The following is an 18,507-nucleotide window of genomic DNA, read 5'->3' as shown; positions in this document are numbered from 1 at the left end:
CCCCTGGCTCCATCTCATTTCCCACCTCCCTGGGCCACCTTCAATAATCCCCTAGCTTGTCACAGGCCTCAACTGTGGCCACTATCTTTGGACTTGGGACTGCGGACGCTCAGAAGCTCCACTTTGGTAGACTGGAGCCAGCATACTTTCCTCCAGCGGGGGGCAGGGCCCACTGGCAAAAATGAGCCCTTCCAGAAACGCTGGAAGAGAGAAGGGCTGACTCTGAGTGCTGACAGGATCATGAGAATACATATCACCTATGTCATCAGTCCTGAGCACCGCATCTTAAATGCTGATGTTCCTCTTAAATTCCTTTCAGAAGTCTAAGTTTGGTGTCCTAAAATGCAGCCGGTCAAGCCAAGAGTATCGGTGGGATCAAACCAAGTACTTCTGGAAGACTGAGCCTGTCCAAAGAGGCCCATGAATAGTCAAGGCTGCAAATCCCAGGAAGATGCACTTTCCGAGGACGCCAGCCCCCAGGGAGCATCCTGGACTGGTGCTTCACCCGAGGCTGGCCTTTGGCCTTTGGTGCGTCATTTCCCATTGGCAACCTTCTATCCCTTTGCGCTTAGCTCCCCACGGGCCTCTAGTCTCCCAGATATGGCCCCTCAATTCCTTGTCACATCACACAACTGGCTCCTCAACCTTCAGAGCTCAGCTTGCACGTCCCCTCCCCACTCCATTGTCTGCACTCCCCCCAGCACCTCCTGTGCCGCTAACTACACCATACATACTTTGTCTACCTCCATGCCAATTCTCAGCTCCACGAGGCCAGGGCCTTTGTCCACTGCTCTGCCGCCAGCACTTTGCCCATCATCGTCCCCTGAAGGACCACAGAGCCTCAGACCACCATCAGCCTGGGCAGGGAGACCAGATGCTCTACTCTTGACAAATAAGCGGCCTGGAAACCACCCACCCGTGCATGCTGCTCCAACACTAGGCATCCCGAGAGGCCAGCGGCTGCCAGAGGGTGAGGGCCCCTCAGGTGCTGAGGATCCAGCTATGCACCAACCGCTCACAGGGGAAAGACGGTGGCTTTGTTTTGGAGCTTCCAAGGAGGGGAACTGGTGTGCTGCATGGCTGCCCTACTTTGCCAGCCTCCTTCCTAATGCTCTCTAAACTGTGCCACAGGATTCTGGACATTTGCATGACCTGGAATACCCAATGGCGTCAATTGTCTTGTCAGGCACTGTCAAGTGCAGGAAAAGAAAGTGCCATCGCTACACTCGGGCCATGAGGTCAAACGCCACTGAGTGGTGACAATTCACCCCAGACACCCAAGTGCCTTGTTTAACCTGAGAGGGCAAAGACAACCTTACTGTTACAGGAAGGAAAAAAACAGATGGCATCAGGATCCCCAGTTCCAGATTCCAGCTATCACTGGCAGTTGTGGGGTCAAGGGCAAATCGGAGTGGGGGTTTCCTGGTCCAAACAACAGGTACAGCAACGCTGCCTTCCTGGGGCTGCTGAAAGGAGTAACTGAGGGAACAGACAAAAGTGTGCAGCGTGGCACACGGTATGCATTTAATAAACTCCAAGCAAAAAGGACCTCAGATCGCACCGGGTCAAAGAACATCAGGACGCAAAGTGTCTGCTAGAGAGTTGGTGCTCTCGTAAGCCCTGGCCGAGGGCCTGCGCTTTCAGGAAATTCTGAATAAAACAGGACGTAGCATATTTTCCCAGATAATCCTTTACCCCTTTTATTTCCAGTCTACAGTTCTTAATGAGCCTCTTCACTGAATTATTGCTCTTCAAAGAGACTTTTTATAACTTTTTGCCTCTGGAGGAAGTTAAGCTGGATACCACCTGAGTTCTTAGTAAGCAAGGTGACAACACTGGTGACCCAGTGCAGACACAGGCAGCTGCTATAGAGGGAGGAGGCGCTGGGCCAGAGCTGGGAGACCAGGCCCTTCCGGCGCTCTGAGCATCTCTTGCACATCTCTCCATTGTCCGGTCTTGCCATGGTTAAAAATGAGGCGGAGGCCAGAACTCTCAGCTCCTTCCTGCTTCTCAGAGACTCCTAGAACTGGCACTTCCCCCACATTTTATGCACAGAAGTTCCGTCATCTGTGACAGCACCAGACACCTTGTGCAGGGCACCCCTGGGAAGGAGGAAGGGCTGGTCAAGTCTTTCCAATCAGCCCCAAGGAGACCAAGGATGAGATGCAGGTGACTGTTTTGGGAAACAGCCTCATCCTCACCCATCCTGGAAGCCATGCCACTGCTAGGAGGCTACTTCCTACAAGAGGCCTGCCCTGGGCTCAGCTCAGGGACAGTGGAGGAGGCAGGTGCTAGTGGCAAAGGAATGACAGGGAGCAGCATGAAGGCTGAACTGCGCCAGAACACACATCCCACCACAAAGAGCAGCACCCACCACAACGACGAGTGAGGTGTGCGGGGAAGTCACCGATCGTGTAGCGAACCCAGTGAGGAACAGAGAGACACAGCCCTCCTCCCCTGCCCCACCCAGGCTCTGGACCCCAGTGGGTACTGGGTAATGCCTCCCCTGGTCTAATGCCAGCTAGACCGGAGCTGCGGAGCCCTGGAAGTGCACCGCGCTGGGGTAAGTAAAGGGACAAAACACCTCCCGCATTCCTACAGTCAAGTTTATTACTCAAAGCAAAAGCTGTCCATATAATACATTGGTCGTCAATTTTTATTTCCACATGGTTATACAGGCTGGATGACTAGCTCACGATCCCAGGAGGTATTGTAAGTTTTGCTCTTCAAAAAATGGTGTTACTGCTGTAAGGGGAAAAGTCCTCACTGACAAAGAAATGACACTAATGAAAACAAAATCAAGAATGATCCACTGGTACTGCAGGTTACAGAGAAGCTGTCAATAAGCAGCTCCCCACCTCTCACAAGCAAAGGAGATCAAAGGCTAAAAATACCTTAGAAAAATCAAACAGCACCTGCAACACATGTTTATATAAAAGCCAAACTTGTAAACTCTTCCTTCTTATCCATGCTGCTCAAATGTGAAGGGATAAGGCTAAAATCTGGCGAATCTTCTCACTTCCTCCTCTTCTTTGTGGAATATAATTTTTCTTCAAGTGGGACTGGGACAATCCCTTCACATTCTTTTAGTTCCTGGGTCAGAGGGTGTTTGACGATATTCCCTCTAATCACATCTGTGTCTCGAGACAAGTGCTCCACCAAGCTTTCAACAGTTGTGGTAGGTGCATAAAAATCCACCAAGAAATACCTGCAATAAAATAAAAACTTGTGAGTGTCTGCATTTGAATTGTAACAATTCTACTATTTTGGTCAATGTTTCCACTGTACTTTTCACTACAGACATCAACCACACACAAACACATACCTTTGTCACAATAGAAACTACCAGCTGACCAGCTAAACAGAATTGCAGTGTTATGCCCAATCTCCCTTTTTCTATGGTCTTTCCCATTACACTCTTGTGAAAATATGAATCCAAACCAGCTTTACGGCAGCAAAAATACACTGTGACATTACAGATGGTGTGAAGTACTAGAAAGTAGAGGGGAAACTTACAATCCATGGACGAGACTGAATTTTCCAAACTATTAATTAATGTTGTATGTGTGTGAAAACATCTATTAGATATTCTTCTAACTTTTCAAAGGATTTTCCCTGTGAACTAACACACCTGACAGAACCATGAGCCCACAAACATGGGAAAAGATTAAGAAAGGCATGGGACTGGTATACAACTATGTTCAACATGGACAAGCAACAAAAAGAAAATTACTGGAACCTTAGGTAAGAAAAAGAATTTACCACTCATCACTCAAACCAGACTAATGTCGACGGGCATCCTGCACGGCTCACTGTCTTCAAGATTGACAAGGTCCTCAGCAGCCTGCTGGATGACAGTGCAAGGAAAGAGCCCATCCCTACCCACTCCCCAGCCCTCGCAGACCTTAAAGGTTAAACCTCCCTTGTACTATTCGGTTTGGACCATTATGTGACTAAAGATCAGTTTTCAGTGCAGTATTTCACAATCCTGCAATGTTCTAGCTGGTTAAAACTATGACCTTTTCGGCATCATTTGCCTTGTCTAGCCATACATGTGGTTCTCAGGACTCCCAGGCACATTCCCCTCCCAGGCCTTTGCACTCACTGGTCCTTCTGTTGGAAATGTTCTCTGCCCAACTTCCATGCAGCTCATCCCTTGCTTCTAAGCCATGTCTCTGTCCAAATGTCACCCTCTCAGAGAGGCCTTCTGTGCCCACTCTCCTAAAGCAGCACCCTCCTAGCTCCACCAAGGCCCCCCACTCTCCACTGCCCTCACTCAAGGCTTTGTTTTGTTCCACAGAGCAGGTTCTCACCACTGGCACAGTGTGCATTTGCTTACTGTCTGCCTCACTCCACTAAAGCACAATTGCCATAGGAAGAAAGGCTCCGGTGTTATCCCTAGCACCCCAAATGAACATGGAGCAGGTCCAGAGTAAATCTTTGACCATGGTGGTGTTAGCATGAAATGTGGAACTCTCACAGGAAGCTGGAAAGATCAAGTTGACAGGAACAAATTCAGCAAGGAAGGAACTTAGAGAAAAGGGATGGCATCTTGTGTAATTCCAGACAAAGGCAAAGAGGTTCAAAACTTGTAAGAAAATTTACCAAGTGACCATTTACTCTTAAGTCAAGATTAGTGGAATAATTATTCAAGTAAACATATAATTAAATAAAAGGAGAGAAAAATATATACCAACCAAAAACACTAATCAAAAGAAAGCTCAAATGGCTATACTAATAACATCAGACAAAGCAGACTTCAGAGCAAAGAAGATTACCAGGGATAAAAAGAGACAATACATAATGACAAGTTCACCAAGAAGATATAACAATCTTAGATATACATGCACCAGAAAACAGAGCTTCAACATATAAGAACAGCAGAACTGAACAGAGAAATGGACACATCCAGAATCACAGCTGAAGCCTTTTAACATTCCTCTTTCAGTAATCGATAGAACTACTTACACAGAAAATCACCAAGGATACAGAAAAAGTGAACACCAACATTAACCAACTGGAATTAACTGACATTTATAGAACCCTTTACCCAACAACCGCAGGATAGACATTCCTCCTAAGTGTACACAGAGCATTTATCGAAGTCAACTATACTCTGGGCCATATAACATAAAGGGATTCAAGTTATACACAAAAATCTTGGGAAAATGCCTAAATACTTGGAAACTAAACAGATATCTAAATAAGCTGGACAAACAGGTAGAAGGAGAAATCAAAAGGGAAATTACAAAGTACTTTGAATTGAATGAAAAAATGCCACCAATCAAAATTGGGGGGATGCCATGAAAACAATACTTGTCAGGAAATTCGTATCTACTAAACGCCTAGGTAAGAAAAGAGAAAAGGCCTCAAATCAATAGTCTCAGCTTCTACTTTAAGAAACTGGGAAAAGAGCAAATTAAATCAGTAAGATGACAGAAGAGACAGAGAGAGGAGAAATCCCTAAAGCAGAAAAAAGAACATCAGAGAACATCAATGAAACCAAACACTAGTTCATGGAGAAGATGAGTAAAATTGACATGCCTCTATAGCCAGACTGATGAGTAAAAAGAGCTAAGGTAAATTATCAGCACTGGGAATGAGAAAGGTGAAACGACTATGGATTTCATAAATATTAAAATAATAGGAAATATTATTAAAAGTTTTTGCAAGGTCGGGTGCCGGGACTCACACCTGTAATCGCAGCACTTTGGGAGGCCTAGACAGGCACATCAGTTGACACCAGGAGTCTGAGAAAAGCCTGAGCAACATGGTGAAACCTCATCTCCACAAAAACTACAAAAATTAGCCAGGCATGGTGGTATGTGCCTGTAGTCCCAGGTACTGGGGAGGCTGAAGTGGGAGGATGACTTGAACCCAGGAGGTTCAGGCTGCAGTGAGCTGTGATTGTTATCACTCCATTCCAGCCTGGGTGACAGAGCAAGACCCTGTCTCAAAAAAAAAAGCATTAAATTTAACAACTCAAGATGAAATGATCAAATTCCTTGAAAAACACAGACTACCAAACCTCACTCAAGAAGATACAGATAAGCTGAATGGCCCTATATGTTATTAAAGAAATATGTGTAGTTTAAACCCTTAAGCACTATATCTTATTAAAGAAATACGTGAAGTTTAACAGCTTCCCACAAAGAATACTACAGGCCCAAACGACTTCACTGGTGAACCACACCAAACATTTAAGGCAAAAATACCAATTCTGATACAAATTCATCGAGAAAAAAGGAAGACACATCTCAATTTGTTCTACGAAGCCAGCATTACCCTATACCCAAACCAAAGACATTACAAGAAATCAGACGAATGTCCCCCAAGAATACACATTTTAAAATTCAAAACAAAATTTTAGCAAATTGACTACTATCATATATTAAAAAATACAACATACCATGACCAAGCAGGCTTTATCCCAAGAATGCAAGATTGGCTTAACATTTGAAAAAAAAAATGTAATTCAAACTAAAACATATTAACAAACTAAAAAAGAAAACATCATACGATCATTTCAACAAACACAAATGAAAGCATTTAACAAAATCCATAGCCATTCCCGATAAAATAAAAAAATAAAAAAAAATCTCAGCAAACTAGGGATAGAAGTGACCTCCCTCAAACTTACAGAGAGCATCTTTGAAAAATCTACAGCTGACATTTCACCAACTGGTGAACATCTAAATGCTCTTCCCCTAAGACTGGGAACAAACCAAAAAGTCCACTGTCACTTCTATTCAACACTGAACTGGAGGTTCTAGCCAGTGCAATAGGGCAAGAAAAAGAATAGGTATCCAGACTCATAAGGAAAGAGTGAGACTGTCTTATTTGCATATGACATGATTGTGTTTCAAGAAAGTATTAAAAAAACTAGTTCAACCATTATGGAAAACAGTATGGCGATTCCTCAAGGATCTAGAACTAGATGTACCATATGACCCAGCCATCCCACTACTGGGTATATACCCAAAGGATTATAAATTACTCTACTACAAAGACACATGCACACGTATGTTTATTGCGGCACTATTCACAATAGCAAAGACTTGGAATCAACCCAAATGTCCATCTGTGACAGACTGGATTAAGAAAATGTGGCACATATACACCATGGAATACTATGCAGCCATAAAAAAGGATGAGTTTGCGTCCTTTGTAGGGACATGGATGCAGCTGGAAACCATCATTCTTAGCAAACTATTAGAAGAAGAGAAAACCAAACACTGCATGTTCTCACTCATAGGTGGGAACTGAACAATGAGATCACTTGGACTCGGGAAGGGGAACATCACACACTGGGGCCTATCATGGGGAGGGGGGAGGAGGGAGGGATTGCATTGGGGAGTTATACATGATATAAACGTCATGCACATGTACCCTAGAACTTAAAGTATAATAAAAAAAAAAAAAATTAAAACTAATGAGTTTAGCAGGATTGCAAGATACAAAAATCAATGTTATTTCTATATACTAGCAACAAATAATCAGACCTTGAATTAAATGTTCAATACTTACAGAGAAATCAGACAAAAGGTATGCAAAACTACAAAACGTTGCTGAAAGAAACAAAACCTATCAGGTATATCTTGTTCATGGGTAAGAAGATTCAAAATTTAGATGTCAACCCTCTCCAAGTTAAACAAAAATTGAGATCTATTATTTATTTTACTCAAATAAAATCTATTGAGATTCAGTAGAACCTCAATCAAAACCCTAGAAAATTGATTAGAAAGTTCGTAATGGACCTAAAACAGCCAAAACAACTCAGACAGGGAATGTAAGTTGGAGGACTAACACCACCTGATTTCAAGACTTATTATAAAGCTATGGCCATCAAGACAGTATGATATTCATGTATGAATACACAGAGAGATCAAACGACTAGAACAGAGAGTGCAGAAATAGAGATTTACAACAAATGGTGCTAAAATAATCCAGTATCCATAAGCAAAAAAAGGGAACTTTATTCTCTACTTGTACCATTTAAAAAATTAACTCAAAATGGAACACAGATTTAAATGTAAAATATAAAGCTATAAAATTAGAAGCTTTTGTAAATTTGGATTAATCAAAGTTTCCTTAGACACAACACCAAAACCAAAATCTATAATAGAAAAAAATTGATAAATGAGACTTCACCAAAATTAAAAACTGCTGTTTGAATAAAAAGATAGACCACTAAGATCTGTGAATTACAAGTCTAATAAAGGACTTGTATCTAGAATACAAATAACTCAAAACTTAATTTAAAAAAAATTTTAAACAATGGTCATAAGATTTGAACAGACATTTCACAGAAGACGTATGATGGCAAAGCAGCACATGAAAAAATGCCTAAAACCATTAGTCGTGAGAGAAACGCAAATTAAAACCACAAAGAGATACTTACTAAAGTGCCGTAAAATTAAAAAGGCTGACCACACCAAGTGTTGGCATGGATGTGAAAAAACTGGCACTCCATGGGTGTGGTGGCTCATGCCTGTAATCCCAGCACTTTGGGAGGCCGAGGTGGGTGGATCACCTGAGGTCAGGAGTTCGAGACCAGCCTGGCCAACATGGTGAAACCCCATGTCTACTAAAAATACAAAAATTAGCCAGGCATGGTGGCGGGCACCTGTAATTCCAGCTACTTGGGAGGCTGAAGCAGGGGAATTGCTGGAACCTGGGAGGCAGAGGTTGCAGTAAGTAGAGATCGCACCACTGCACTCCAGCCTGGGCAGCAGAGCAAGATTCCCTCTCAAAAAAACAAAAACAAAAAAACTGGCACTCCAGGGTGGCGCAAGGTCCATACCGAGCAACAGACATGCGGGCTGTGCCCTCAGGATGACCGAGTGGGAGACAGAAGCACCAGTGGTGGCAGAGACCCCTGACACCAAGCTCTCTGGGAAGTGGATGATGTGCAGATCAATGATGCAGCACAAATGATGACGTGCAGATCAGTGACACTTCCCTGCAGGATTACATTGCAGTGAAGGAGAAGTATGCCAAGTACCTGCCTCACAGTGCAGGGCCTTACGCTGCCACACGCTTCTGCAAAGCTCAGTGCCCCACTGTGGAGCCCCTCACTAACTCCATGATGATGCGTGGCAACAACAGCAAGAAGCTCATGACTGTGCACATCATCAAGCATGCCTTCAATCTCATGCACCTGCTCACAGGCGAGAACCCTCTGCATGCCCTGGTGAACGCCATCATCAATGGTGGGCCCCAGGAGAAGTCCACATGCATCGGGTGAGCAGGGACTACGAGATGACAGGCTGTGGACGTGTCCCCACTGCACCGTGTGAATCAGGCCACCTGGTTGCTGTGCACAGGCACTCGTGAGGCTGCCTTCCAGAAGATCAAGACCATTGCTGAGTGCCTGGCAGATGAACTCATCAATGCCACCAAGGGCTCCTCCAACTCCTATGCCATCAAGAAGAAGGATGAGCTGGAGCATGTGGCCAAGTCCAACTGCTGATTTTCCTGGCTGCTGCCCAATAAACCAGTCTGTCCTTTGGGGTAGCCCCACCCCACCACAAAAAAAAAAAAAAAAAAGAAAGAAAGAAAGAAAGAAAAACCAGCTCTCATATACATTGCTGGTGGGAATGCAAATGACAATGATTTTGAAAAAACAGTTTGGCATTTTCCTAAACATACACCTACCATTATGATCCAACCATTCCACTCCTAGGTATTTACCCCAAAGAAATTAAAGCATGTGTCCACACAACAACTTGTACACAAATGTTCACAGCAGCTGTACCTGTAACAACCCCAAACTGGAAAAAAAAATATATATATATATTCATCACACACAATGCCATACTACTCAGCAATGAGGAGGAGTAAACTTGATACACACTACTGATCTCAAAATAATTACGCTGAGTGAAAGAAACTAGAGTAAAAGGGGACCATACCATCCAATTCTATCTATGTTAGTCTTAAAAAAAAAAAGACATTCCTCAACTTAAAATACATGCATCTCGATAAACCCATCATAAGTTGAAAATATTTTATGTTGAAAACACATTTAATACACCTAACCTAACATCACTTAGCCAAATGCCCAGAACACTTACATTAGCCTACAGTTGTGTAAAATCATCTAACACAAACCATATTTTACATTAAGTGTTGAATAGCTTATGTAATTTTATGGAATATTTACTGAGACTGAAAAACAGAATGGTTGTTTGGGTACTCCAGTACGGCTGCTACTGCATCTGCCATCACTTCCGCACCATCATAAAGTTGAAAAACATTTACAGTGAAAGAAAGCAGATCAGTGGCTGCTTGGGATGAAGGACAAGTAGAGGGAGGAATCAAAGAGGGAGGAGGAAATTTTAGGGTTGGCAAATATGTTTATTATCTTGACTGTGGTGACTTGTGGGTGTATACATATGTGAAACCTTATTAAATATACACTTTAAATATATGCAGTTTATTATATGCTAATTATCTCTATAAAGCTGTTGATTTAAAAATGGCAGTTAAGAAGCTGAACGGGCAGGACTTGGTGAACAAGCGGATGTGGGATGGGGGCAACAGGGAGCAATTACAGCTGATGAAGACTCCCAGAGTTCCTTAAGCAACAAAATAAAAATGGTACAAATGAATCCACTATCCCACAAACTTCTTGAAGCAGTGACTTGCCCATTTGCTCAGACAAGACTGCCACTTGGGCTCACTCTGAAAACTACACATAATCCTGGCCACATTTTCCAAGGTTTAATTCCACCTGCTTATTTCTACTCCATATATAAGCAGGTAATAGGGTTGCAATGACCCAACTTACGAATTACTTGTTTATTCAAGATTTAATTATTGATTACTTACTTTGAGTTAGGCTCTGGAACAGAGCTTAAAATAGTGTGATCAACCCTCAAATCACCTCCTCCTTGCAACCCTCAGCCTTTTAGCCAGTCACTCCCCCTGCCGCGCAATAATTCCATTTGGCCATCTGGTGGGCAGTATAGGGAACTCTCACCCCAACACTTTTTTCCTTGCCATTTATCCATTTGCTCTTTCACTCAGTATTCATCAAAATGTCCTCCAATCTACCACAGACAAGTTATAACCTCACCCTGTCTGCCAACATTCCCACCACACTGAAGTCCATAACAAGTAGTTTTTCTCTGAGCTCCCTCCTCTTCCTTGGCCTTGTCCAGTTTCCCTAGAAGGCTTCCTCTCTTGCTTCATTCCACTTGAAGCCCTGTGCTTAGAGTAATGTGCTGCTGAAATGCCATGCATCAGGAGAGAGGCAAGAGCCTGACATGCTCTGGCCATCAAGTAACCCAGACACCACCACTGCCGAGTGCTCCATGTCCCTCCCTCCAGAGAGTCCACAGGTTAAGCCTGCCCTTCCTTAAAGTCAAGTATTCAACTTATTCAAATAGTACCTCTGGGGCTCTCTTGGTCTTACTTATGATATTGTTCATAGCAAGCACTGCTTTCTTCCATTTTCCATTCAACTGCTTCACAGGGTTAGAGGCTTGTGAGCTAGCCTAGGAGTCTCAACGTGTTCTAAGAGAAAGTATGTTTACAGATGCCAACAACCAACTCAACTGCCCACTAATCAGTTCTCATTCAGCCCTCCTGGAAGTGTTCTCTGTATACTCAGCACTCCCTCAAAAATCCTAAGAAATACACCCAAAGCTTTTGGATTCTATTTTGTAATAAGGGTAAAACGAACACCCAAGGATGGAAACTGGAAGCCAGATAAATCAGAAACCTCATATTTCCAAACTTAACAAAGAAGTGTCTTTCATAAGACTCTAATTTTCAAAGTGCTTTCACAGCTTTCAGACAGCTTTTGAGGAAGAGGATGAAAGAGAAGTGGCAGCTCCACTCCGTGTGGCAATTGAGGAAAGAGAAGAAGAGAAAGTGGTGCCGAGTGTTGGTTGGGGTCCAACAGTCCTCTCCCCAGCAACAATACTCCTCTAGGAGTCTTCAAAGTGGTTTCCTACACGTTGCCTCCTTTGAGTCTTACGATTTAATGTAGTTAAGAAGAGAGACTGAAAAAGGTTAAGTAATTAGCCCAAGGTCACTCAGCTATGAAGTGGTCACTGCCAGAATTCAAACAGAGCAGGTCTTTTGACTCCAGGACACAAGAAACCATAGATAGCTTTGGGACCAAATGGGTTACAGAATCATAGAATGGAAGTGCTGGAAAGGATCATAAAGACAACGCAGTCCAAACCTTTCACATGAGTAAACTGAAGCCCAGAGGGGAAGTGATAGGCCCCAGGTCACAAAGTGAGAGTCGAGACCCCACAGCTCCCCACTCTGTATACTGTATCTCCTGCTACCTAGTACCCACATGATGGAGGATTCTCAAGGATAAAGAGAAACCCTAGATAAAGACCTGGAAGTCCTAACACTGGGCTTTCCTAGCTTCGGGAGGCTCCCTGTTGCTACCAAAACCCCTCTTGCCTTCCCCCTCTTAACTGTTCTGACTTCCTGCCACCAGGCATGACAACGCTCCTTCAGCAACCAACCAAATGAGCACAAGCCGGTATACACAGCTGGTGACTGGCATCTCATGCATGTCGTCCTGCTGATCTGCACCCGGGGCTGATGTGGGCAAAGACTGCTTCCACTCCCACGGCTCCCTATTACACCGTGGAAGTTTCCACAGAAAGAAAAATGCCACTGAAACAGCGAAGGTGAGAAGTGACTCCGAGACAGGCAGACCTTACTGTATTCGCCACTCTCCAAAGTTGAACCTCTTACCAACCCCCTCCCGACCTCTTCTCTCAGGGAACCAAGCTGTCCCTCCCAGGCCACGAGACAACTGACCAGAAGTCCATGACAAAGACAATCTCTGCCTGCTTCAGTGACCCAAGTACACAGATAAATGGTCCATTATGGCTTTCCCATATAGGAAGGACCTTGACCAATTCCTGGTTGTTTCCAGTATATATCCTTTTCTTCTTACCTATTTATCTGGGCAAACTTAACTTGTTAATGAGCATCTACTATAGCAAACCTCAGGAGGCTGAAGGGATGAGGCACACATGGTCTCATCCTCCTGGAATATGCAGCCCAGCTGGGCAGAGAGGCTGTAAGAGCGGCTTCCACTGCAGTCCTGTGGGAGACTGTGACAATGACATGGCGGTTACGGACCCGACTCACTGCTGGGCTTTGCTAACTACAGATGACCTAAGGACTAAGAATGAGATTTTTTACAGCTATGACAACACTAAGTACAGTCCCGCATTTCTATTTTTACACATGAAGAAAGTAAGGCCTAGAAACAACCTGTGTGTACTAGTGGGGCTGGCGGCTTTTGATGCCTGCGAGGATCCCTTTCTCATGACAGCACAAGTCCACAAGAGACCTACAAAAATGCAAGTTAGGCTGAAAAAATGGCCTTGGTACTCCCTTGATACCTGCTCCCTACATCCTCATGAAGGTTGCCATGGAGAAACCATTCTAACAACCAGAGGAGCTGTTGTTCAAGGGAAGGTGACCAGAAAAGGGGCTCAGTGTCTCCAGGGGAGTTAGAGCCTTCTGCCCCAACTTCCTCCTAACCTGGGAAAAGAGAGAATCAAGAGGACTCCGCAGTCACAATGAACTATCAGTGTCTGCTTCTTCCCCAGCCAAACTAGGCAGAATCAAAACACAAGACCAGAAGTCCTAACGCACGTGGACTCACGATCAACTCCTCACTCAAGGTACAAACGTTTGGATTTGACTGCACTGCAACTGCCTAGACATGCCCCAAAACTGACGTTCTTACTGAACAAAAGCTCTTCAAATAGCTAGTCTTCCATTTTCCACTTCTACTTTTGGTAACTGAATCAATAAATAGATCATTTTGGGAAAATAGTCTAAAATCTAATTACGTGACACATTCCCAGCACCTTCGACCATGTGCTACATGGCACAAGTGACACTGTGCCACATACCAGGCAGCCAGGATGCACGCAAGCACCAGCATCACCTTGAACACAAAGCCAAGCAGTGTTTACATTTTAAAGGTTTGTTTTCCCATGTGTGGCGCTAATTATAGAATCACTTCTATAAAGTTGCTATCAGCTTCACAAAAGCATCTCTTTTCTATAGAAAAGCATGTAACTTTCATGCACACTAACTCTGCAGAAGTGGAAGTGAGGAGATGACTGATGCCAGGCGAGAAGGAACCAAGAAAGGTTCAGTACACTAATGCATTTCTCACTGCAGACACCAGAGGTTCGGAAGCTGGAGCAACAGTGAACTTCTTCCTACGTAGCACTTGCCCACGTGATCTTCAAGGTGATAATGTGCCCTCCTTTGTATTTCTGAAGACACTCACATGCTCCAAAACTCTGTACTACATGGCCCAAACCCTCTAGAGATCTGCAAACACTAGAGGAAATGGCTTCCCCAAGACAGACTGTGCCCAGTACTGGAAAACAATGCCATCAAAAACACTCCATTCACAGCAGCATGGTTGTAAGTCAGTAGCTCTCATGTCCCTTCTGTCCCTCCCCTGGAGAGGCCTAGCCCCTCCACCATTCAGTCACCCATGCAGACTGCCCGGAGCTGCCAGCCCTTCCCCCACTTCCCTAGTTGTTCAGGGGGAAAAAATGTGTTTTCTTATAGTGCCCTTAAATGTAAAGGTTGTATTTTCTTTCTTCACTTTCGTCTTAACCCTGTATTTACAAGTTTTCCATAAAAAGAGCTTGCTTGAATTTGAGTTACATTCTTTGTTTCTCTCACCCCTCCCCTTCTCCCTAGCAGACAAGTGGAAATTTCCACTGAAGCGCTCAGTGGCTCCCAGTGGGTGCGGGGACGGGGGAGGGGGAGGGGAGGGCTTCGCAGCCCTGAAGCATCCTTGAGCCTTTTTGAAGATAGGAAACAGATTTGTCTAAATGCCAGTTCCTAGACCATCTCAGTTAAACCTTGTTGGATTCAGGCTTCACTGAGGCAGTGAATTACTCACCTTCAAACTGAGGTACCCTCTGCATGGAAAAGCCCCATTTCTTTTTATATCTGTTGGGTCTCATATGTTTTCAAAACCACTAACACTAAACCTGCTGCAGAATCCTTACAAATCTTGGGGCACTGCCACTAAAAAGAAACCTCCAAGGCCACAGCAGCCCTGTCTGAAAACCTGGTGTGGAGTACCTACACACGAGAACGGGGTCAGAATGCTGGCAGGAAGGCACGCGAACATGGAAATGTTAGCTACCGGGAAAGCTATAGAGGAGAATCAATCTCTAGCTCTAGAGAGGGTGCCAGCGCTCTTCGAGTAAGCTGCAGACACATTTGGGAAGCAAGTCAGTAAAATTCCACTGATTCACCATGGAGCTGGTTATTTTTATCATTCTGCTTACCCGTAAATAGAAGGGCATCTTATATGTAGGCCAGCAAATCCCTGCTATAAGCACCTATCCAAATGTTAATGCAGATGAGAACAGGCAAAGAAGGGGCAAAACAGGCAAGAAAAACACCTTCTACTTAAGAGTTCTTCTACACAGGCATTTGGAAGCCAGCCCAATCTCACTGCTGTAAAATCAGACCTGGTAGAAACAGAGCAGAGGCATCCTTTTACAAAGCACACAAGCCCAACGCTGAAATACGGACCGCACTTTCTTGTATAGTTTCCTCTCAGTCTCAGCTCAGCCCCATCTAGTGGAAAGAGAACCGCAAGCTCCGTGCAGCCCTGGAGTGAGTGACGTGGTTCTGGCAAAGGGTGACTGTTACTATGATTCAGTAAGATACCTGCCCCTTTTTAGCATGGGTCTAAACGAGCCTCTCCTGCCACTGCTCCCTTCTAGCACAAATGATATCTTTGCCTTTCAAACACCCAGGAACACAGTAAGAATTTTCCACACCAACACCTTGTCTGTCCTGCAGAGCAGCTGAGGGTGTCAGGGTGAGCATGTGCAGACACAAAGGGGAGGTAACCTCGGAGGCCCCAAAGAGATTCCAGCAAATCCAGAGCCGGGAGTGACTCCCAGGCCTCTGAGCCGCCCAGTTCCAGGTCGTGTGCCAATGGTTTATTTAGTGTTAATAAATTAGAGGCCTGAGATATTGTCCCAATCCCTGATAAGGGTGATCCAAACCAGGCCCCATTCTGCTGCCGGGGGGAACCTTGAATTGCGTTTTCAAAAACAAGTTTAAAATGATCCTCAGCTGAACACAAAACGACTCCTCCTGTTCTACTGACCTTCAGAGATTATGAATTAAGAAAATTTCTGTGGACTAGTCTGGGAGGTTAACCATCAAGTTGTTCCACTAGGAAAATACGTTCTCAGTTATAAACAACAGACTTACAAATTTCTGGAACATAACCTGTTTCTCAAGTGGAATCTGACCAAATTAATATTTGAAATATAATGACTATATTTTTATTTTCGGCATAAACTGGGAATAGTCTTAATATAATAATAAACATCAGGTACCATTTCTAAAGTATACCCTCCTCCTCCTCTGGCCAGATTTCCCAGATAACCCTAAAGCCACAGGTTCTCCCTCATCTACTCTTGTCTTCCAGCCTACAGGGCATGTATGTGATAAGGGGGTTTATTTGTGGGAGGAGCCGGGACTGGGCATGGGAGAACAGTAGAGGCAATTGCCTAATATACAGTGAAGTCACTGGAACAGAGATGCCTACCTGCCAGCCCCAGTCCTAGCTTTACTCCCTGCTGTGCTGAGCACTTTCACACACACTCCATCAGCTGGTGCCTAGGGTAGCATTATGCAGTCAACTCTCTGATGAGACTGAAAACTCCTTGAGACCGGGAACCACGACAATCGTGAGAATCCACCTGAGACCTCTGGACACCACTAGGACATACCATTTCTCCCCACAAAACGTAAAAGCAACAAACACATGATACCAACTGTACCATGACAGAATGTGGATTCTCAGAAACATCTAGGCTCACTCCATTAGCCAGCCAAAAGCTGGCTCTCACACACCACCGTCAGGATTCAAATCAGAATCTTGCCATAATTTCAGATACGTGTCATGGCCCCCAGGGCTGTTCAAAAAGAGTCAAAACTTTGAATGCTAAACATGTAACCAGTAAGACCACTGTTTCATTCTCAACCACTTCAGAAAAGCGAGCCTCCCAGTACATAATCCACTTACTACATGTTTCTAACACTTTCTGTGGCTATAGATTAATGCACATAAAGGATTTGCCAAATGAACAAAATGCCTGGTACTGACATGGTCAGTGATTATGGGGTCACTGCCTGAAGCCAAGACAGTATCAGACTAACCTTAAGCTCCACACTGCAGACATGTAAACATACCACCCAATTCCAAATCTTTATCCAGGTAACTCCAAACTACACTTGCCTCTCATATCCTCATTTCCCAAAAGTCACTGTGGAGAATATTCATGAGTATTATAGAAATAAAAGATAGCATAATCAAATACAGTGAATAAATGAACGGATCTTACTGAAGGGCTTCTCATCATTTATGTGCCAACGTGCACTATGAATCTCTAGAAGGAATTAGATCATGTAAGGCTTCCCACATCTAATTGATCACACACACCCTACTTCACTTTTTGATGGAGCATCTCTATAAAATGAGTGTTTCAGAGACCACACTTTAAAAAACATTACCTTAAACAAATAAATACCAGACACTGATTTATCCCAGAAAATAGGCTTAAAGCATGAACCTCCCCCACTGCAGCTGGGCACCACCTTTCTGTGTCTATATATAATATACATATGTAATACAGAACACTGCTTCTCCTTTGCTGAGGAGTCTGAAAGTAAAATAACCGGAAATAAAATCTTTAAATGTCAATGAACTAAGCGACTGCAACGTATTCCTCAGCAAGGCACATGCACCTTTGCCGGGGGGGAACCCAGAAGTAGGGCTAGTGTTCTCAGCAGTTCTGGCTTGGTCCCAGCGGGCTCTTCCAGGGCCTGAATTTATCTCACCCATAAAGAGCAACGGCTACACACCCCAACCCCCACCATCGCACACAGAGGTCTGAAAATGAACTGAGTGAACACAGCGGTTCCTCAGCCTGGTCCTCAGACAAGTGACGTCAGCATTACCCAGACTACGTGTTAGTGGAGATCCTGGGACGCTAGTCATGCCAGCTCTCAACAAAGTCAAATCCTCTACTTGAAAAAAGGGCAGAAACCCCTGGAAGTACCACACTGAGTGAAGAAACTGACTTCTCTCTCCATTCACTGCCTTCCATCCAACAACTGTGGACAGATTTTATATGCTCCTCTTTAAACAAAAAAGGCAAAAAGATCCATAACTGCTGTTAAAACCACACCCATTTGTGATTAAGTTTAAAAGAAACAGACAGACAGACACACATGCTCTCCATCCCTCATTGTTATTATGATTGTGGAAGAAGCCTAGCCACTGTGCATTTCCTGTTGCCTAGCAACGCCTCAGGCATTCTCTTCAGAGGTGTTCTCAAGAAGCTGAACACTAGCACAAAACAAGGTGAAGCAATCAAAAGATGAGATCTGCAGCACAGCAGAAGGTTTAAATGCAGTAAGAAAGCCTCCACATGAGACGCGACTCCATTC

General features: G+C 44.2%; 2 protein-coding genes and 1 pseudogene across 3 annotated transcripts in view; 1 reads left to right on the top strand and 2 right to left on the bottom strand.

The window, feature by feature from the left end:
- Positions 1–2,590: 2,590 nt before the first annotated feature.
- MRPS6 (mitochondrial ribosomal protein S6) overlaps positions 2,591–18,507 on the bottom strand; it is a 66,795-nt gene continuing 50,878 nt past the window's right edge. Inside the window, exon 3 of the mRNA XM_033232390.1 lies at positions 2,591–3,208. Within this exon, the coding sequence (XP_033088281.1) occupies positions 3,016–3,208 (193 nt within the window). The 3' untranslated portion in view covers positions 2,591–3,015. The remainder of the gene's footprint in view (positions 3,209–18,507) is intronic.
- The window catches only part of SLC5A3 (solute carrier family 5 member 3), a 66,705-nt gene continuing 50,793 nt past the window's right edge, over positions 2,596–18,507 (bottom strand). Inside the window, exon 4 of the mRNA XM_033232389.1 lies at positions 2,596–3,208. The gene's annotated coding sequence lies outside the window, so the exon portion shown is untranslated. The remainder of the gene's footprint in view (positions 3,209–18,507) is intronic.
- LOC117095729 lies at positions 8,827–9,525 on the top strand (annotated as a pseudogene). Its single transcript, XR_004442150.1, has one exon. The product of XR_004442150.1 is annotated as a 40S ribosomal protein S5-like (transcript).

The sequence above is a fragment of the Trachypithecus francoisi genome, unplaced genomic scaffold (genome assembly GCF_009764315.1).
Source record: "Trachypithecus francoisi isolate TF-2019V2 unplaced genomic scaffold, Tfra_2.0 Lachesis_group14, whole genome shotgun sequence".
NCBI lineage: Eukaryota > Metazoa > Chordata > Mammalia > Primates > Cercopithecidae > Trachypithecus > Trachypithecus francoisi.
Note: the sequence above shows the minus strand (reverse complement) of the source record. Positions and strands in the feature narration are given on the sequence as shown.